Raw genomic sequence first — 23,887 nt, 5'->3', positions numbered from 1 at the left:
AAGGTGGAACTCCATTATATATTTTCGAGAAATTATTTGATGAAGAGGTCTTGACCATGATAGTTCAATACACGCGTATTTATGCTGCCCAAAAAAATAATCATGACTTTCAAATTTCGATAAATGAATTAAAGACTTTCCTTGGGATTCTTTTATTAACGGGCTATCATTCATTGCCCCGAGAGCGCTTATATTGGTTGCTAGATGAGGACTGTAACGTCAGCATTATATCAAAAGCTATGTCACGAAATAGATTTCAAGAAATAAAGAAATATATTCATTTATGTGATAATGCTGTCGCAGCGGAAACAACAGACAAGATGTTCAAGGTGCGACCTCTAGCAGATATTCTAATAAAGAAATTTTTACAATGGGGAGTGTTTCACAGAGATTTATCTATAGATGAATTTATGGTGAAATATTTTGGACGCCACCCTTCCAAACAATTTATAAGAGGCAAACCAGTACGATTTGGGTATAAAAACTGGATGATTACGAGCTCAGATGGATACTGTTATGCCTACGACTTATACTGTGGAAAAACTCTAGGAGCCAATCCTAAAGAGCCTTTGGGTACAAGAGTAGTCAAACTACTACTCAACAAACTGGATACCGATGCTAATGACCATGTCATATATTTTGATAATTTTTTTACTAGTTACGCATTGCTTCGAGACTTACGACAGGCTGATTATCGAGCAACTGGTACTATTAGCGAAAGTAGAACTACCAAGTGTCCTATCACAGCAGTGAAGGATATGAAAAAGAAAAACCGTGCCTATTTTGATTACCGCTTTGATAAAGTCAATCAAATTTTATTTGTGCGATGGTTGGACAACAGCGTCTGCACAATGGGGTCAAACTTTGACAGCGTTTTCCCTCTGGGTAAAGTAAGGAGATGGAGTGCTGTAGAAAAGAAAAAAGTGGACGTTGGCATTCCGCATGTTTTTCAAAACTATAACAAGGGTATGGGCGGGGTTGATCAGGCAGATCAATCTATTTCTCTGTATCGTGCCGCTGTTCGTGGTAAAAAATGGTGGTGGGTGTTATTCACATATATGCTGGATCTCGCTGTTGCAAATGCATGGCGCCTACACCTACTAACCAATACAAATAAAATAGATCAGCTTGAGTTTCGTCGTTACATCGCTCGTCACTATTTGAGAGACGGAAACACCAGTGTGTCTATGCGCCCAGCACCTTCTGTAGTGCCAAGTCTGCAGCATGATGGGATGGGCCATTACCCCCAAAAACTTTCCCAGCAGTTAAGATGTGCAGTTTGCCATAAAAAGGCACGTTGGCAATGTAAAAAGTGTTGTAAAACACTTTGCGTCGGAAAAAATTGTTTCGAAAGTTTTCATACCACTTGATCCCATTGGCCCCATTTGAGGACTGCTTTTTTTTTTATATTAAAATAAAATAAAATATTTTTTTTTTTACGTTTTTTATTTTATTACATCGATATCTACCAAGTATTACTTAAAAAACTTTTAATTTACTGCTAGTTTAGGTATGGGTCTAAATGGGTTAAAAAAGTTTAATAAATTCAATTGTGATTTTGGCACTTTTTAGTAAATCTAGTAATTTTGGAATATTCGTATGCTTTTAGATAAAATATGACCTATTTTTTGTGATCTGTGCCATATCGTGTGATAGACTGTTATGGCGGCAGCTGGCAACAGATTTGAACAAAGAAATATATGAAGTAGTGCACGTATTTTAGTAATTTTTTTGATTGTTTCTCCTATAGTGTGTTTCTTTTAGTTAGAAGCCACTGATCACCTTTTTAAGTCCTTTGTGACTATATGAATGTAACAGAATATACTATCTTATTTTTGATTAATTTAAAGACATTGAAAATAATACAGCGTTATTTTACGAATTTTTAATATTAATATTAATTTTATTCATGTTGTGTGAAATTATCAAGGAATAAAGAAAAAAAATAGAATTTAATGAATTCAAAAAAATTAAAATTTAACTAGGTGTTAAAACTTAAAAGCTTAAAGTTCTTTCAGTTATACCTACGCACGTCAGTACGTATACATTCTTTGAATACTTTGCTCAGCGAAATCTTTAGTTAATTAAAATGCAGGACAAATCTTAGAATTTGGGAGTAAGTTTAATTGTATTATGTTAATCAGTATATAATTTATTTAATAAATTATTTATTAAACACATACATTTTGACAATATTTTAATAAACAACATTTAATACCTACGAAACGTACCAAAAATAATAACTTTATACAATATTTTTAATCTATTCATGTATCTATATTGAATGAAATTCACTTTGATTGTAAGTTTCATAGTAACGATTTCTAATCGTATGTTTCCACTAAGGTGTTTTATGCATCGACTTAAATATCGATTATTTTTATGGCTCTTAACTATTTAAAATTGAGGCCGTTGAATTATCTACACTTATTCTAATATCACTTGAAATATATTTAACCAAGCCTCATAAGCTCACTAACTTTAATATTTCCTTAAAAGTCCAAATCAAAACGACGATCAAGCCTTTGCTCCCAACGAATGTACCTGCAACAATATAATAAGAAATATTAAGTTATTCATGAGAACAGTCGTGTCGCAGAGGGACACCGTCAGGCTGTAAATTTCACGCTAATGGGTTCAACACCTACTTGGCGGAATTATTTTCATTTTCTTGTATTACACTCACCACGGTACGTTTCGAAAATTGGAAAGTAGAAGTGGAAGAGAATGAAGTGGGAGAAATTCAAAATTTTAAATGTAGAGAAGAAGCAATAAACTGTGTAAACTTTATAAAATACATAAGCTGATTTCTTATTTTTAGAATCGCGTCCTGAGCGATTACCTTTCTATCAAACAAATTTAACTCAATAAAATATTAATCAAGTTTCAAATTTAGTTTGGGAGCTTAAAGCAACATTCTATTTTATTAAAATGTAAGAAGAATTTAATATAACGTAATATAATATTTGGCGTTACAAATAGATAAAAAAAATAAATAGTTTTTGTTAAAAAAACATAATTATTATATACCTAATACATTATGTATCACAATACGAATATATCTGCTTAAGCGCCATGGCGGTACATTTAAATCGCAACCACTGGATTTTTATGTCTTAAATATACATATTTTTGGTTTTCCCCGTTTGGCTGGAATGTTTCTGATGGTCTTTAAACAATCTATTATAACTAACAATATTCAAACAGCAATACATACCTCCATTAGACACATACTTGGACAGCAGCGTCCGCGAGTACACCGTGATGGTGGCGGCCGCGTCCCTCACCACAGGCGGCTCCACGGGCAGGGTCGCCTCGCAGCGCACGCGCAGCGCCCCGCTCGCGGCCGCCGGCACTGCCACGCGCAACACGCGCCAGGACGCGCGCAGCCCGCCTGCCTGTGGGGCACTTAGCTCGAGACGTTGCCAGGGCTCCGTCTGTAACATTATATAGTATAAGTACAAAATATGAACGGTCGGTCATTAACCTCCTCACACATGCTCACCGGGAGATCTTCCTCTGGTATCATCGATACTGCGTTCTCGAAGTTTAACAGAGGTCTCCCCCTGTCTCTCTTCCACTTTTATTACACGTTGTATTATATTTATTATAGACTAGCGGCCCCCACGCGGCTTTGCCTGCGTGAACTATAAGTGACGTCCATGCAAAATTTGAGACTTAAGCATTTGTAGTAACGAATTTTCATACAAACTTTCAACCCCAAAAACAACCCCTTAAAAGTCGAAAATTACAAATTCCCGTCTTAGCGAGCACCTACGTCCTATAAGTAACTCTTATGCAAAATTTGAGATTCCTAGCACATGTGGTTTCTGAGATTTCGTGATGAGTGAGTGACCTTTCGATTTTATATATATATAGATAAAAAAAAATGACTTTTTATCTCTCTAAAAGTACTTATTAAAGAAGCTCCAACTATAGTTGGACATATACATCGCGTCGTTGTAATGTAACCTTTTTAATAAACACATAGTCTACGTAGAATTAACGCTCAGTCACGTTCCGTTATGGAATTTAATATGTTGTTTACATTGCTCGATTACAGCGGACGAGACAAATTTGTGTAACGGAAGTACGTTCATAAAGCTTTTTTGCCCCTATTTATATAAAGTGATTTTAAAATTAGTTATATGTATATGCATAATAAATATTCGAGCAAATTGAGGCCTTTCCCTTTTTTGAAGTCGCTTGAAAATGAGAACATCCCCTATCCTATCTATCTATGCTATCATTGACCGTAAAGGTCAAACACTATTCCACTCCGCTACTATAGCCTCGGCCAAAAAATGATCACAATCAACTGTAACTAAATATAAAATTTAAATACAGCGAAGATCGTTGAATGTGCAATTGTTTAATTTGTGGATTCAATCGCCGACTAAGTTCAATTACAATAATTGATAGTACCTGCACTAATCGGATTGGATTTGTGTCTCCATTAGGAGAACGAGAGGACAAACAGCTAAATCGATTTGGCCCACCTCTTGAGCCGCTTCACCGCCTATCTTATGGCTTAGCTTCTACTTTAACGTTTTATCGCAGAAAGCCCAATAGCGTGACCTACTTATCCTATTTGCCTACTGTAAGCTTACAAATCAAGTCGTTTAACTGGAAAAATTAAAATAGAAAACTACATAAATATAACGAGTTCAAATTTTCATTTCGTAATTTAAGTAATAATATCATTGACACAAAAACTGCTATATTAAATTATGTTTGTTTTCGGAATCATAAATATTTTAAATATTTCTTATAGTTTAAAATTCGTAATGAACACCATTCGTAAGTATATTTAATTACAGTTACTCCAAAATACGAATAATTTGTACCTATTTAAAACAAAACAATTAAAAAATAAAATAAGAAACAGTTATTATATTAATTATTTATTAAATTAATAAATGTTATGGATAATATTTATCATATATATTTTAATTTTAGATTTAAAATGTACGTCAATATGCACACTTTCCCATATCACCGTTTCCTAACGAGAGGGCAAAAAAAAGGTCACATACAAGTTCTCCTCTCATATAAAAATGAAATATCCACCTCCGTATATTCTAATGAGCACATTTTGTTATTAGCTCATTTCCAGGTAGTTACAAAGTGAAACCACGAACATATGTATGTACTGGCATTATTTCTATTCTTTGGTCTTGTTTTATAGTGAATGTTAGTTTTTGTAGCGAATAAAAGTATTATAGTTGTACGGTTACATATTACCACCAATTATGTTTTAATTGGAAAATAATATCATAAATAATTTCATATTAATTTTACTAATTTGGAAGTGGTAAGTCTATGGTGTCGAATTTAGTGCACAATAGTGAATGTTTAAATATTTTTGTCAATTTCATATTGTATTCCGCTTGTAGCTGAGGGCGAATACCCTAGGGAACTAAATGTTAGGACATTTTTTTCCATTTTTCGAGCACGCCAAGGTATGTGTTGTCACTAAAGCGAGAAAATGAAAATTATTCAAATAAGCTTGTATATTTATAATTAAGTTTAATCCCACTGGAACATTTGTAACAAAATATCAATTTTTAAGGCATAAAATTTCTGAATTCTTTGAGTTGTATTAAGAAAATTCTTGTGGAAAATTCTTAAAAAGAGGCTAAGATTTTGTTCAACGACAAGGCAAAAAATATATTATCACAATAGGGCGATGAGAATATTTAAATTAGGTATAATCATTTATCCGAACGAGGATCGAATCCACTACCATCTTGTTTTCAGCCAGAGTCAGATAACTAAAGCAAGTGTTACTGCTTCACAGTATAACTTAAGTACTATAAATATAACGACACACATACCTTTGCAATCTCATCGTCTATGTACCAATTAATATCAGAGGGCGGCAGGGAGTAGTCAGAGGAGCAGTTGAGCAGTACCTGCTCGCCGGGCCTCACTAGTTTAGGAGCGCCAAGTATTGTGGGGTCCTTGTCCGGCATAGCTGCGAGGGAAATGGACTTTAGTACGAAGATTAATACAAATGAAACTTTGAAGCTTCTAACGAGATTTGATAACGAGTTAGATTGCCTTCGGGTATCTCATCTCAAATTTTATTTTCCATACACCGAGTCTATAAAAATCCTTGTCAATTGTCTTTTCAAGCCAAATTAATTAGAATAGTAACAAGGAATCAACTAAGATAATGTACAGACTTTATTGCGCACTTGGAAATATTCATTACATTTCAATTTTAGAACATAAAATGCACAAAGGCAGACAAAACTGATGAGCAGGTAACCAAATTCCGATTGTTAAAAGTAAAAGTGTGCATCTATTATTCAGAAAGATTTCATTCAAATCCACAGCAAAGGACAACACAAACATGGCCCCACATTAACTTTGCCTTTGCCGACGTGCTCCAACCTCAGCTCGTGACGGAGCTGTTATGAACATAGTATATGAGTATACAAGAAAAAATTAAGGTACAAACTGTTATAGAGTTCATTACGGTATATAAGTCAAACTGTAGAAAGCGCTGTTTTTTAATATTTGTATATTTAAAAGATTTAATCAAGTCAATTATAATAAAAAAATCTACATTACCTTTTTCAAGGTTATTTAGTTTAAACGCTAAGTGGTGAGACTAATAAAACTTCATTATATCCATGCAATTGGAAACTAACTAATAAAGAGAATTTTATATTAATTTTACACGTTTACCAAAAAAGAACGATAATTATATTGTATTATATTTTCTCTTGCTACCTCTTATTCACAAATAATCTTAAGAAAAACAAAACATCCTAAAGCTCCAATAAAGTTGTACAAATTAGCTGAAGTACGGGACGCTAACTAAACTGTTATAGTAATCTTGTAAAGGAACTCCAGTTACATACACTACTTTATAGCATAGTTCTTAATAGTGGGAATGTAAACGTAATTAAAGTGTTAGGTAGGTACGAGCCGTTCTAGTTGAAGTCAAAAGCTTCACATAACTAATTTACGTTAAAATAGAAGGATTAAGTAAAGCTAAATAAAGTTGTAGTTGTTCTGTGTAAGTGATTTTCGCTGAACTAGATGCAGTTAAATATTGATTTCTCGAACACATCCGATTTTTTAATTAAATTATATAAGTGCATGTACTCGACTGATGGTACATAAATAAATTCTGAAATGAGATAGATTTACCAATCATTACCTCCAAAACTTGTAAATTTAGATAAAATAATGGCAAGGCTTTAAAAAGTTTAAAAGACAAATGTTCTCTTTTATACGAGCTTAAAGAATTGGACTTAAAAGTTTAGTATATGTAAACATTTTCAGGTAACCTGTAGCCCGTATTGCTATATGTGACCTTCAATTGTTTAGAGAGTAGAGTTACATTTATGTATGAAAGTCGCGAATAACAATTGTAAGTAAGAATGTTATACAGGCCATAATTAAATTAATACAAAATAATCAAGATAATTATGTTTTTCTAAAAAAATGTGGAGATTTTTTTTTAATTTTTAATTCATAGTTATTCGCTCTTTCTTCAGCATTGACTGTTAATATTATATTATTATGTATTTAATTCCATTTTCATGTAAACAACTTCATTGAAAATTTAAAATGATTGGTAAAGATTGATAGACAGGTTTAGTGATATCATATAATATCACAATATTATATCATGCTGTTTTTAACTTTCTACTTTTTTGTTAATGTTATTATTTTTATATTCAAAAATCATCTTCTCTATCTCTTCTATATTCTTCATTCTTAATGAACGTTAATAAATGAATCTATTTAAAAAATAAATAAATGTAAATTAAACAAAATATTGAAAGTTATTTATTCTGTTCGATATCAGGCTTGTACTAGTAACAACAAACTATTACAAATCCAGAGCGTACTCATTCAATATTCCCCTAAATTCTAGTTTCTATTGAAGCTTCTCTAAAATCCGCAATATTTAATAATTTAAACATTTACATATTCATGAAGCGAAATCTAACATTGTACTATTAGAGATTTAACGTTCGCTACCGCATATGTACAAATGCACGGTGTGAATGTTGCAATACGTACAATGACATGAATAGACAATACACAAAGACGAAACTAAACTTAGAAAATTGATATTTGGTAGGTATGGAATAAAAGTACTAAGAGATTTCTAAAAATTCCTACGACAACGGAAAATAATACTTTTTTATTTTATTTCTTAAAGTTTACGCAAAAATTTTACGGGTGCCAATTTACACAGTTATAATCTCTTAGTAAAATCATGTGTAGTCGTCTCACCAACTACAGTCATGTGTTTCGTCTGCCTCGCTATCTGGAACTTGGGCCCCTCTGTGGACACCTCGCACGTGTAGGCAGCTCTCGCGGCGACGGGCGGCGGCATGACGCGCACCGTGCACGAGTCCTCTTGGCAGTCGCCGCCTTGCACCATTATGCCGGTCACATTGAACAGCCGGATTGGAACCTGCGGAGATATTCATTGCTTAGTTCAACAACTCCCATGCATATAATAATATTATATCACAATAAAATGTATATTATCAATTTTATTAACCGACTTCTGTAAGATAATGAAAAATGAAATTCGGTAGCTAGCATCTACAATTAGTACTAGGAGTTACTTAGGAATAAATCTGAAAACTACATATTTGTTATAAATCCTATATAATAATCGCCTCAGAAGTTCCAAAACATATTTTATTCATTTTTTATGACGCACTATTTATACGGAACCATCAGTGGGCGAGGCTGACTCGCGCTTGTCCAGTTTTTTTTATATCGTGTAAATGACTATAAAATTTGAATAAACACAGTTACGTTGTAATCCTAAATAAGCACTTTATATTTATATGTTTATTTGCATGCGATGAAAAGAACGTTGGTGTTTTTCAAAGAAACCTTTTCATTATATAAACTATCTTCTTATGTATATAAATACTAGTGGACCCGGACGCGGCTACGCCTGCTTCAACTATAAGAATATTTATTAAATATATTCATGAAATTATTTTCAATTCTCAATAGAATTAGTAAGAAAATATAAGCTCAAATAATCAAAAAGAATAATAAGTAGATACACATTATTAGAAAAAATTATCTGAGTTATTGAAATGAACTAACAAAAGGATTAAAAGTAACTAAAGGATAGGTATTCTTAATATTAGAAAAAGTACCTAAAGTTTTCCGTACGTGCGTACATAGATATCGACTCTACGAAATAACTAAACATTTCTCTCTATTAAGTAGGATAATTTTAGCGGGCAATATCAAATAAAATAAGAAGAGAATCAAAGTGTATTTTAAATTAATTATAAACAACAAATAAAGTTCGAAAATGTATGAAAATTTATAAAACCGTCAACGTCATCTGCCCGTTCGCGTCGGTCATACTATGCCGCCCGCTAGGTGGCTAGGTCATTTGGAATCAGTGACATCTCCTTAATTACTTATTAGTATGTTATACAGTAAACTATAATTTCAATCTAGATAAAATGCTAAAAGTGACTATTATATTTATTTTCATAAGGATATAAGGATGAATATCAAAACGTCGCGGTAGCGGTCGCGTAGCAACGACGGTTGTTATTAACATGGCAGAATAAATTGCATGTCAAATTAGAATGTACTTTAAAATATATTAGTATATATGTGTAATGTAATGTTATATAGCCTATAGCACTTCTGAAGAATGCAGCTTTCATACAAAACAAAAACAATGAAAATCGGACCAGTAGATCCAGAGATCTTAGCGTTCAAACAAACAAACAAACAAACAAACTCTTCCGCTTTATTATATTAGTACTAGTGGACCCGGACGCGGCTACGCCTGCTTGAACTATAAGAATATTTTCGCGTCGGTCATACGCATACTATTGACATCTCCTTAATTATTTATTAGAATGTTATACAGTAAACTATAATTTCAATCTAGATAAAATGGTAAAAGTGACTTTTATATTTATTTTCATAAGGATGAATATCAAAATGTCGCGGTAACGGTTGCGTAGCGACGCGACGGTTGTTATTAACATGGCAGAATAAATTGCACGTCAAATTAGAAAGTACTTTAAAATATATTAGTATATATGTGTAATGTAATGTTATACAGCCTATAGCACTTCTGAAGAATGCAGCTTTCATACAAAACAAAAACAAAGTAAATCGGACCAGTAGATCCAGAGATCTTAGCGTTCAAACAAACAAACAAACAAACAAACAAACAAACAAACAAACTCTTCCGCTTTATTATATTAGTACTAGCGGACCCGGACGCGGCTACGCCTGCTTAAAATATAAGAATATAATTTCTATACAAATATAATTTCAATCTAGATGAAATGCTAAAAGTGACTATTATGTTTATTTTCATAAGGATGAATATCAAAATGACGCGGTAACGAACGCGGTCGCGTAGCGACGACGGTTGTTATTAACATGGCAGAATAAATTGCATGTCAAATTAGAAAGTATTTTAATTTATTAGTACATATTTGTAATGTAATTTTATATAGCCTATAGCACTTCTGAAGAATGCAGCTTTCATACAAATCAAAAACAAAGTAAATCGATCCAGTAGATCCAGAGATCTTAGCGTTCAAACAAACAAACAAACAAACAAACAAACTCTTCCGCTTTATTATATTAGTATAGATAAATCAAGTGCTGCTACGGGACTTACTAGTACGTAAAAGTTACAAGCATAATAATACTTTTGAAGTGATTTTGTTTTATATTTATACTCCATGTATGCTCGTGTAACAGCTTTAAGCTATTAAACAAATAATTTTGGTAATTTAAAAAAACTATATAAAGTACTTACTTAATTTAATATTTACTCAAAATATAAAAACAATAAGTCAAAAAGCGAAAATAAGTTCCGTAACCATAATACTAACGTATTTTATATGGCTACAAATTATCTGATAAGATGTTTTTAGCTTACATATATGAGAACATTTATTAATATATGTTAATAGGTATATCAACATTAATGTTGCTTTAAAACAAAAATGTCTATCAACGTCTTCAGTCTCATCATATCAAAAGTCGGATTAATTTAATATTACAGGGAAACAAGCCATTAAATAGAGATCGAAGCTACCTGCTGTGAGGGTCTGTATCTGAATATCTCGTGCATGTCTCTGTACCACTTGACGGAGTGTAGTCTCTGGTCGTCCATCTGGAAGTGACAGCTGAGCTCAGCCGCGCGCCGAGGGTCCGCGTACAGCGGGACCTTCAGCTGAGTTATTTCATGAGCTGATGTTAATGCTGAAACAAATTATATTAGATATTTTATTTAAATAATGTTTGTGTATTCGAATTCAGCACAAAATTTATTTATATGAAAAATATAGTTTTTTATGGATATAAATTAAAAAAAAAAAATAAACATTTGTGTTATTAAATAATGTAGGTATATCATGTGGGATATTAAGCACAAACTAAATTATAAATACTCTGCCAAAAAAACTACAGAGTAAATTGGTTATTTTATCAGGATACGTTCAAAGACAAAATACATTATGAAATAAATCATCAGCTTGGAACACTGTTTTTATGATTCACAATTTTATTTAGACCGTTTTTAATTAAAACGTAAAAATGACTTATTTCGTGTTGTCGTTTAAAATTGTAAGACACAAAATTATATTTATTCAATGGCTCTCGTTTCGGTAGATCCAATGTAGAATTATTATATGATGTCTCTTTGTTCTCCCGAGATATTAAAGAAATGTTAATTCAATTATTTTTGGTAGCTTAATATGTTTTATAGAACTTCGTTATTAATATACTAACTATAAATTTTGTTTATGAAAATATATTTTTTTTCATTCAACATAATATAATGTTGAATAATATAACTTAATTCAACATAGTTATAGTAAATGTGTTATGAAGTAAATGTTTACTTTATCAGAAGAGACATCTTCACGCATTTACAGCGCACAGGCAAAGAGCTTCAGATATTAAACAACATAAAACAGAAAAATAATAAGACACGCTACACTGCTAACAAAACATTATTATTATTTTAGGAAAGCTAACATTAGCAAGCGAATCGGAAAATATTTAAAATAGTATAGCAATGCGACGTACTACGTTGTTCTCAGAGGAGCATCCCGCGTGGAAAGTGCCTCTAACATTTACACAAACGGTGGCGTCTGAGCGTATTTTAGAAACTGCAGCTTAAAGGTGTTCTCATATAGAAACGTTGACTTTTAATTACGGTTTGAGTTAATAATATCTTTGTATATTTATCAATGGGTTCCAGAGACTTACTTTGTAAAATTAAAATAAGTTGATATGATATGGTTGGTATGGTTGGTAGAATTCTGAGTATAATATATCATAATATAAAGTCATAAATTGATATCTCACTCAGGATAACATATGATTAGTTAATTAAGAAGCTTATTATATACATGTCAATTAAATTCCCCTGAAGATTGTCCAATAATTTTATGCTAACAATAATAAAAAAATATATTTATATTTTTGTTTTAAACATAATCTATTGTTTCAAAAATAAAGTAAACATAGAGTACGCTAATATTACACACAAATATGTACCTAGCATATACAATAAGCGAGTAAAACAAATGTTTGTAAAGGTCAGTCGGACTCGGACTCGGTAAATATACAGTTAATTTGGTAAGCTTAGTTCATCATTAAATAATATTATTTATATTTTTTTTTGTATGATAAAACCAAAATTATGGCATTATCTTAATTACGAGATTATTTTGCTATACAAAATTGACGATTTTTTAAATTAGCTTATAATAGTAAAAATTATATTAGAAAGAAAAAAATAATAGATTTTTTATATAAGAATGTAATGAATTCCATCGTTCAATTTCCTTTCCGAGAATACGATCTCCAACCACAAAATGTCATTATGATAACGAAAGAATCTGTCAAATGTCCTAAGATTAGCCGACTGATATAAATCAATCCACTAAAGATATTGACGGGAAATGGACTTTCCGCTCTATTGGGGACTTTTGATGGGCGGTTAATGAAATCTATTTATTTCTATTTTATGGTAAGAAATGGTTTGTACAGGATTTAAAACTGTTTACATAAAAAAAACAATAATTCTTAGTCATGTAACAATATTTTATTTAAATGTATCTGTGGCTGCTTTGTTTTGAACAAAGATATACAATATATCTGGCGAGCTTAAATTATAGATAGATAGAAAAACTTTATTGCTCTCAAAGCTTTACAGAGGAATATAAAGGACAGTCTTAAAATAAATCCAGAGCGTGCAAAGGCGGTCTTATGGCTGATAGCAATCTCTTACAGACAACCTTTGAAGAGAGTAATTTAGTCTTAAGAGATACGGGCTAGCGCAAATTTAAAATGTTTAAAAAAATATATAAAAATCAAATAATTCCTTATAAATATACAAAATATATATAATATAGTTCCATATAGGTACATTAGCAATGAAGATATAGTCAATGTAATGTTTGTTGAACTAACTGTCTCGACTACAGAACGCGGCACTTAGTCTTGAAAGAAGTAGTCCCAGTCTTTATATATGTAGGTCATCATATATATATTTATTAGCTATTTCATAGCACTAAAAGGAGTTTCGATTTATGGTTAGCTTCTATGAATAATAAAATATAGCTCAAATAGGAAGATGAATTGTGTACTGGTATATAGGTTACGACGGCGAGGATTTATAGTAGTTATATCCCTTATCAAGTATGAAAATAATTTATCAATTCACTTTACAGTGCGTAGTAAATTAATTTTATTTGTTTTGAATATACGTAAAGTAAACAGCTCATTTTGATAATAACATATCGATCGACATATTTAAGCGATTGAGGTTTTAACGATACTGTATATAACTCTGCAAACTGCAATGGATGTAAAATTTTAAATCTGAAACGTCAAAGTTTATAACTTTTTGATTAGATCTGGCTTTTTTTTAGGTAAAAAATAATTCTCGTTTTATATGGACTGCCCCTCTCTATATGTTGATACAATGAATATATAAGAAACGACAAGACAATCGTTATCAACCTCAACGAACGTTATCTGTCTCAATTCGTTCTGAGCGAAAAAGCAAGACAAAAAATAGTTATATAATAAATTTGACAATGACAATAATATTATTTGCATATAGTTTTCTTTTTTATGGAGGTATTTACAATAATACTGCTTTATAATAATATATTCCTCAAATGGAAATTCCAGTCCATTTACTCTACTTTAGCACTTTTGTTCTACGGATGGAAAGAAATGCTTATAATAAAAGTAATTTCGGAACAAATTTACTCGATTTACCCATAATAAAGGTTGAATAATAATTACGGAGGGTTGCCAGTGTAATTTGTTTAAGTTCCTTTCTGAGGATAAACGGCGCGCGGAACAGTTATTGTTCAAAATATCGATAGTTTATTTTGTTGCTTTGAGTATGTATTTTTAGTTCATAATTATTTATTATCTTTTGCGTATAAATTACAATTAGTTAAAATAGGCTATAGATATGAATTAAAGATCGTGAATAGGCTAACTCGTAGTTAGCCTACATTTTCTATGAATTAATAGAAAATTAATTGGTATTATTAGGTAGGTACATATCGATAAAAGCATTGTCCTAAACATCATTACAAATTATGAAAATTACATTATAAATTAATGAAGTTATATTTTAAAAACGGTACAACCTCATCATTATTATGCAAGAGGCTACCTGAAACGTTAATTATATTTCAAGTTCATTACTGACGATTGAGAGAAAAAAAAGGAAATAAAAAAACAGAGTAATTTTATCTATATAAAGAATGAAATTTTATGCTGATTACAAATTGGGGATAGGAATACATTATAAAAATTGTTTGTAAAGTTTAATAAGTATATTTTATTAATCACAATAATATGTAGTAATAGTGATGTTACTTCTTTAAACTAAAGTTACTTTGACGGTTAATAATTTTTAAGCGCTTTGCTAATTTCATCTCTTAATTATTTTTTTTTCTCTTTTTAAATAGCCTAATTAAATTAGAATAAATAAAAGCAAAATCCGTACCGTAAGAAACCGTAGCATTTGGCACTCCGTTCTCTTTAACTACTCCGCTAGGGACACAGCGTGACTTAATTTAAGTTAAAAGCAAGATCGAGTATCATCACAACAAGGGTCGGTCGTGGTACTATACGAGTATAATGTATCCACACCGTTGTGGATAGATCTAAGATTAATAGGTAAAGCTTAATGATAGATTCCCTTTAGAATTAAAACTCTAATATTTTCCTAATGTTCCTTCATTACACTTTAATTTAAATGAGCAATTGCATTTCGTAATTACTACAAACTTAAAGCAATTAGGGTCAGAACTAGCACGTTAGCTAGTACAATAAATAAAATCGACCCTACAGTGACGCACGGTATGTAAAAGGGTGTGTGAGCTCCCTAAAGACTGAGCCTTATTATTGATTACTACTTAAGTGAAATTATACTTGTACAAGCTTTACCGTGCCTTTTCCTGGTAAAGAGTACTATTTTCTATACACTATATACTTTTTAGGGTTCCGTACTTTTTTAGGAAAAAGGAACCCTTATAAGATCACTCTGTTGTCCGTCCGTCTATCTGTTTGTCTGTGAAGGCCCTTTATCTCAGGAACGCTTGGAGATATCCAGTTGAAATTCAAACTATATACTCAAATCTACGGCGCTATAATTTCCTGATAAAAAATATTTCTATATTTTAGTAGAATAGAGCGGGTATGTCTTTTTGATTTTAACATCTAATGCAATATACATGGTTTCCCTGATGCCATAGATACTTAAAAGTAAAAAAAAAACAGTAAAATGTTACAAAAATTGTTTATTTTTCCATGAATTTTTCCATAATGCTCTTAACCTAATTGTATACATTAAGTTGTTAAATGAAGACTTGCTTGTTGTAATATAAAATATTTTTCTTTGAGAAATGTTGTCAACAGCAAAAAGGTGGAATTGTCACCAATGCTGGCTACACGCCAACGTTTCTTACTATCGTTAGCTTTCCGAGACTTTTTCACTTTCCATTCTTTAAGCCAGTCTTAAATGTATGATGAATTACTTTCTGTAAGTAATTATAATTTCTTTCATGAATTATTTAGTAAAATATAATTAGCAAAAATTAATTTTAAATAAATAATTTTGTAAAATTTAATAAATATTTACAACAATTTACTATTTATTATAGCTTGGTTGTCTAAGCCTGATGTATGGTTGTAAAATTAAATAAATAGAATTAAGATTCCATTTCGTATACTAACGCATATAAAATCAGTACAAGTTGCAGTAGTAAAAGACAGTGGTTTCTCTCTTTTTAGCGCAGGCTTGACATAGCTAACACACTGGAGTAAGTCACATACAAACACATATGAACAATGTACACTCATCCATCGGTCTAGTTTCTGTGAAACTGAAATGACAGTTCTGCCCCATATAGTTGAAGCTACCCCCTGTGATGAAAACGAAGAGATTTTTCTTTAGCTACTATAATACTACGGTTTCTTCATATTTTAATAACGACCAGTTGTTATCATGAACGTGCATGAACGAGCCACAAATCTTGTAATATGAATTAATTAATTAAAATATCATTATTGCAACAACATGATAAAATACCATACAAACATAGTGAAAACTGTTCATTCGCAATAACTAAACTTTTTAATATAATAGTTATTTCTGCCATTCATATATAAAAACATATGTACATACATATACTTTATCCATATAATATACCGAGAAATAATACTAACAGCCAAAAACAACATATAAGTAAAGCACACGTCCATAGCTGCATGCAGTTAATTACAACAGCGTGTAGTCTAACGGAACACTATATAAACTACCCAAAGTTAATTGGGCGCAGTTAAATTACTTGAGCATTTATAATCAACAGTAGTTCCTAAGCAAATAAAATTTATTAAAATATGCAAAGTATTTCGATTTTCATACTCAAAATTGTCTGCTTTGTTGATTTCAAAATACATTCATAGAGCAGAGGGTCTGTCAGTAAATGCAATGATTTGAGTTCGATTCTCCGCTCGGGGGAACAATTCAGCCGAAAAGGAGAGAATGGAGTATAATTGATATGAAGGTCTCTGACGAAAAAGAGTGAAGCTGAAAGAAATAATTACTATTTATAGAGCGATAGATATAGCGTCTAAATTAGATATTTTTACAAATAATATTTACGCGAATTCAAATTAAAAATATTAATGTACTAGTTAGATTTTTTCTTTTCATTACTTTAGAAGAAATAGCTACCATATAAGAGCATTTATCGTGCCATTACGAGAAATAGTCAATTCCTATGCGACTTGGTGACCTCGATAGACGTTACATATGTTCAAGCACGCTCACTGGAAAGCGACCGATAACGAGAAACACGTATTTTACAATTTGTGAACATTGCTATTTTAACCTGAAAATGCTTGTTATTATGGCATATTTTAACTTTTAACATTTTAACTAAACATGCAATGCCTCCAGAATTCGGTGGCAAATGGAGAGTGGAGTGTCTTAACACTAGGTTCCCTCTGCCTACCCTGTTACATACGGGCTATGCCGTGCGTGCGGGATGAAGCTAGAAAAAATTATAGAAAGATTAATATCTCAATAAATAAAGAAAATTGCGAAACATCGTTGTGTAGTGGTACAACGCCGGCCTGTAAACGCGACGATTGTCGGCTTGATCCCAACTTGCCCTTGTAAGACAAAATGTCGTCGTTGAGTTCCGTAAATCAATATGCAATGTCTCGATTTCAGGTGAAAAGCGGAGAACCAAGTGTCCTGACACTGTTCTCTCTGTCCACCTCTGCCCTGTTATGAGGAAAACAATGAATGTATTTATATAAAAATATTCTCATCTCACTAGTACTTAATATTACCACCATTGTCACGCGTGTTACTAGCACTGTAGTGATGGTCGCACAGGGCCTTGTCGTTCGTACCAGCGTATTCCCTGGATAAGTAACCCAATTTGAAAAAGGTCATTTATAATAGGAAATTCGCTGCTTAAACACTTATATATATTGATACACTCAATTATTATAATAATTTAGTAAGCACGAAATTAATTGAATTGATAAAGACTTTATAAAGTTTTACCATATCTAATTGTAAGCGATACACACAAGTAATTATTTTACAAATTAAAAGGTTAATTTTCTTTTAACTCATATAGTGGCACATGAAAGAGAATATCTTAAAAAGCTTGACTATCTCACAAGAAAGCTCGCAGGTCAAAGACGTAAGCTCAAATATTAGCGAATGTTTGTCTAGATGTACTAGACGTAGCGATACCTTACGAACACAGCGCGGTTATGACGTGACATTACGACGCAGAGAGGGTTAATTGTGAGTGTGAAACTGTGAAACGAATGTAGGTGTCGTGTGTTGTTGTAAGTTGTGAGCGAGTGTCATTGTAACTTTACAGCTTAGATAACTTAGTTTTGTATTAAAAGCTCCCAAACTCGGGTTCAACGGTAATATAATTTGTTTGTAAGATAAATAATGGGGATGATGAAATTAATAATTAATTTCACTCGTTATGTTTGAGTTATGATTTAGAGATTTCAATAGTGGCTTTTACTACACCTAGTAAGTTGTGCCTTATTGTAAGATACATAATTTACAACATGTTTTTGATTGCAAATAACTTTGTGTTTTTTAAATTTGTGTCAAATTATTTCTTGTAAAGGAATTAAAGGAAAAAAATGTGAGCTTTGTTCTTTATCAATTAGGAAGCTAAACTTATGTAACATATAAGGAAAATAAGTTAAGTCAGTCAATTTTTAAATATAATTAAAAAATGTTGAAGAATAGTTTCCTACAAAAAATACTTTCCATTAGTATCGTTGAATCCAATCTACATACACTTTTATAGTTTGTAGAGTTGAAACGAAACTATAAACAAATTAGTTACAAATCCTTTCTTTTATATCCACTAACAATAAAAAAAATTCAACAAAATTCAACAAAATTGAAATTAGTATAGCAAAATAAAAAGTACCAATTATAGCAGTCATACTTACTTCAAAAGATTAAATCTAATTTTTAGCTGTCTGTCTTTTTTTTTTTTTGTTTGTATTTTTAATTATTTATTATAGGTTTCCCTACCTCTGTCTACCCTATTATAAATGGGATCCAGCGTGACGCTAAAAAAAATTATCATAGTTATCATAATTATGCTTTTTAATTGTTCAGTTCGGTACAGACACTAGCCACGCAAGCTGGAACATAACCAAACATTTCTAGCAGTATTTAAACGCATTTTCCTAAAGCCACATAACCCTATCTTAATTTTCCAAAAAGTAAACGGCCATTACAGTCGCCTTACACACAAATCTTTCATCTCTATCTCGACGTTGAATTCTAGAGCAGTTTGAACTGCACAGTGAAAACAATCGCAGAAGTAAAGTACAATGGTCGCCTGGCCGAGAGCCAGAAACACAAACACGGCGTGGTGGGTTACATCGCGATAGAATTAACAATTTAACCTTTCATCGATAGTTCGTACGTCACAGACAAGCAAATAGAATATAATCGACAGGTATTGTTTAACTTTAATATTATCTGGCCATACTTTTAATGACACACATGTAAGTAATTGTCGTTAGTTTTCAGGTTATATTTTACAATTGGAATTTTATTTATCCAGTCATATTAAGCTTTAATAGTTTTCATTACATGAAGAGTAGATATGCTATACTCGTATATACTGAGAACTAAGTTCTGTTTTATATTATAATTCAAATGTAAGACATATCATTTTAATATTGACAATAGCATAAAACTACGTCGAGCTAGTAAAAAGTGAGCAAACACCGACCGCCATCATTCAAATGGCCTCATTTCCATGATGCACCCCAGTCCTCAACCGCTCTTAAGAGAAATTGCAATTTAGTTTGTTGTTGACAATGTAATATGAAATATGTCGTAGAAATATTACTTAGACTAAGGAAATAGCTTTTTAGATTTGACAACGATGTTGCTATCATGTAACGGTAAATATTGAAATACATTATTAAGATAACTAAACTGTTTTATTAGTACAATAGAATATATAGAATATTATTTACTTATTTTATTTCATAAACTTTAATATATTTCAATAAAAACATAAACGATTAAGAGGTAATCTAAATGTGTGTTCAATGTAATATAACAAGAGTATTGATTAAATTATAAGTAATTTTGTTGAACACATAGATACTGATCAATAGACACGGACACAAGCTAAATATGCTATGTATATAATAATTATATTAACAAATATAATAACCGCTCAAATGAATGGACGGACCATGAATTTTGAGACAATCAAGAAAAATGATCATTTTTGTTCCTTTTGCCTCACTTCGTTAAATAGTAAATTGCTATGAAAAAAACATAAACGCAATCACATCTGGCCTTCTGCCAACCACAGGAAAGAAAGACATTATTCAATTTCACCAATCAAAAAATTTTCGTAAAAAAACATATTCAAATTAATTTCAAGATGATAACGAACTCCTTGGAAATAGATCGCCTTTATAATCACATTTACAGTAATCCTCTTACATAAATATTGAATGCTTGCCTTACAAGTTGAAAGTGAATTTTAAATGTAGTACTCTGTAAATGATTTATACTCCAGATTGTAAGTTCAAAGATGAAGTATGTATTAGATATTATATTGTATTAGACCTTTAAACTTTTGGACGTCGTAATTTTTTTTGCGAAATAACACGTTAAGTTGAGTTTATATCGCTTAACTTTCGTAGTTCGCAGTTTGTTTTTGTAGTTTGTAGTTTTTACTTAAAATAGTAAGCCAATTTTTTGAAAATTCTAACATATATATTAATATAATATATTCTTGGCTTGTGTTGATGATTTTAAGGGAAAAACAACCCTTATAAGATCACTCTGTTGTCCGTCCGTATGTCTGTCTATCGTCTGTCAAGAGCACTTATCAAAGGAAAGCTGAGTTGAAATTCAAACATGGCCACATGATTACCTTCATTTTTTTTCTAATTTTGCTTTAAAAAAAAGATAAGACCGTTTATATCGCAAAGAACACGTATTTTGACTCGAGACCGACAATTTTTGTACGGAACATCGGTCCGAGCCCGAGTCTCGCTTGTCCGTTTTTGATATACAAACAAAAAAGAATATATAATAGAACGTGTGTTTCTTAATTTTAAAAAATACTACACTAAAATACTACTATTAAACAAGTACATTGCTTACGAGATAAAACTAAACTAAAAGTTATCATTAGCAACACCGAAAGGTAAATATAATGTATAGTTATTAATATTAACTCCTCGTGTATATTTTCATAACCTAAGTGCACTTGCTATCCATAGCCCATAGATCAGCATGTTAAAACAGAGGATCTATTCGTTAACTATGCATTATGCAACCTAACAATTTTCATGTTTGCTCTGCAACTAAGCCAACTAACGCAAACTTCTTGAATATAATCACTGAATATTAATATACTACTGGCTCCGCGATTTTGCTTAAATTATTTGAGACGCGCTCAATCCAACAAATTTGAATATCTGTTATGTATTACTAGGAGTTGTAGGATAGCTAGTCCACAAGGACAGTGGTGTTTTGGTAGATTTCTAGAAATGAGCATAATATAATACAATATTTGTACTTATTTCTAGTTTTAACCTATTTTATAAGGTTAAATTTTATTAATTATATACAAGGACGCAATAATGATGCTATTTTTTTGCGTAGATTTTCTGAAAAAAATATTTCATATTATTTTTCAATGTAAATTTCAAACTTAACATAACTTAATATGGCTAATTATTTGTATTCAAAAGATCACAAAGGAATTTCATTCAAAATGAACAAACCTCACCCTGTACTAACAATGCTGTTTCAAAGTAATTCGTAAGTTAGTTTTCGCCCATCAGTTGTTTTTGATGTCTCTATTTAGTCAACCGAAGTCATATTAAATTTTTACATACTTGAAATGACTAACAATAAAGAAATAATAACATTATACGACGCGACGTATAGTTGTAACTACCGTAGTACAACAATTTAAGAGGTATTTTCTTCTAACTTTTAACTAATGGATTAGTCGCAAACTTATATTTTATTATAACATGACAAGTTTCAAGTTTTAAATGGATGCGGTCTACTTCTTAGAGTTCTGGCACGAGAGTAAGGGGTCTTATTTTATTACGTCTATATTTGACTACATTTGCTCTGTCCTTTGGCTCAAATATAACAAAAGTTGACAAAACTCATAGACAAATATAACATTGTATCGCGACTTCAAGATTTTAATCTTAGAAATGGTTTTTTCTATTTTAAGAACAGGTTAACCTTCAGGTTTAGCTTATATGACATTGTAAATTTACGACATATACAGTTACTTTAAAAATTAATATGTAATAGTATATATATTTTTATATGTTAAGTTAATTATTTAAGAATTATTAAGGATTTAATAAAAGTTATAAATGTTAATGAAATTATAATTATGAAAATGATTACTAAAATATGAAAGCTATAAAAAGCAGCCTTAATATAAATAATTGTACGATGAGATTTTCATCTAAAAATTTCAATACCTATTAGTTAGTGTCATGAAAAATGTGTCATAAACAAAATAATATAGATAAGTTTGTCATTTTGAAGAAATTTAATTTATTATAAAACGGATTACCATTTTCGTGGAAAAAACCTAAAATTCTTGTCACGAAAACACGTTTCATAAACATTCGTTAATATTTTCCCCAAAAATATTTAAATAAATCAAATAGAGGAAGCGTACCATTGTTTTGATAGCTATAGCAATGATTGTTTTTTACATTTATGCATGTCTGAGGTTGTGTTTATGATGATTGTAAATGCTCAAGTATTATTTAAAGGAGATTCTATTATTGAGTATAATATAAAACTTAAATTAAACAATATTTAATAGTACCATGGTTTATTTATTTCTCTCTAATTATCAAAAATTTAACTGTCATAATGACTTCACTTTGTCGTCTCTAATATAGAAAAAATATATTATACAGTTCTTATATTACACTTAACGTTAACAGTGATACTTAAAAAAAATATATATTATTTTTTAAAATATAAAAATTATTACTATGAAACATTTGTTCAAATTTATTTCAGTTTTATAAACTTTGCCTAAAACATCAACATTATTACTGATTAATTTAGTTATAGGTTTCTTTATTAATTAAAAGTTATATCCGAAAATAGTTTTCCGTAAAATGTAGGTTTAAACAAAATATAAAACTTTTTGAACTCTTATTATTATAAGTACCAACTACTTACCGCAAAGCGCTACCAGAGTTAAAACTTTCATTATCACGTTTTGGAGAACTGTTCTCATTATATAATATCTATGGTAGCACCTCAAAAGCACATCTGTCAAACTAATGACATATTAACATAAATAAAATAAACACAATAAATAATTTTCTTCTCTTCATTTTAAACAGTACATACATATTAAAAAAATTAACGTAAGTTTAATAAAAAAACTAGGTTCAAAATAAGTATTTGTATACAATAAATATATATTGTTGACAATCGCGTTGTTTACGAGTTACCGGACCCGTCCGTATTAAATAATAGAACTGCGAGGAGCGAGTCGTGCTTCCCGCTCTGGGCCCGTCCGCCGTGTGTCCTTCGTTTTACGTCTACGTCTACGTCATGCACGGTGCGATCTCTTCCAAAGGATGCTTAACATTTTAAACTTTGTCAATTAATGAAATGGGAACCTTAAGGAGGGAAATATATAAGTGAAAAGTTTTAAATAAAAACATGTTTGTTTGTAGTAAGCTATGTGAACTTTATACAACATAGAATGCTATTACTCTACGAGTATGTCGGTTTATATAGAGAACATTAACT

At 31.0% G+C, this 23,887-nt stretch overlaps 1 protein-coding gene across 1 annotated transcript; it reads right to left on the bottom strand.

Annotated features, from left to right (window-relative positions):
* Window positions 1–1,902: 1,902 nt before the first annotated feature.
* On the bottom strand, window positions 1,903–23,642 carry LOC146531740 (uncharacterized). The gene is made up of 6 exons (XM_085198624.1): window positions 23,306–23,642; window positions 11,084–11,250; window positions 8,263–8,446; window positions 5,838–5,977; window positions 3,218–3,437; window positions 1,903–2,544 (listed from the first exon to the last, which is right to left on the bottom strand). The coding sequence occupies exons 1-6, from the start codon at window positions 23,361–23,363 to the stop codon at window positions 2,465–2,467; spliced, it is 849 nt and encodes a 282-aa protein (XP_085054750.1). The 5' UTR covers window positions 23,364–23,642; the 3' UTR covers window positions 1,903–2,464.
* Between the last annotated feature and the right edge of the window lie 245 nt (window positions 23,643–23,887).

Source organism: Heliconius melpomene, chromosome 15 (assembly GCF_056956725.1).
Source record: "Heliconius melpomene rosina isolate 202511_hmr_F chromosome 15, ASM5695672v1, whole genome shotgun sequence".
NCBI lineage: Eukaryota > Metazoa > Arthropoda > Insecta > Lepidoptera > Nymphalidae > Heliconius > Heliconius melpomene.
Note: the sequence above shows the minus strand (reverse complement) of the source record. Positions and strands in the feature narration are given on the sequence as shown.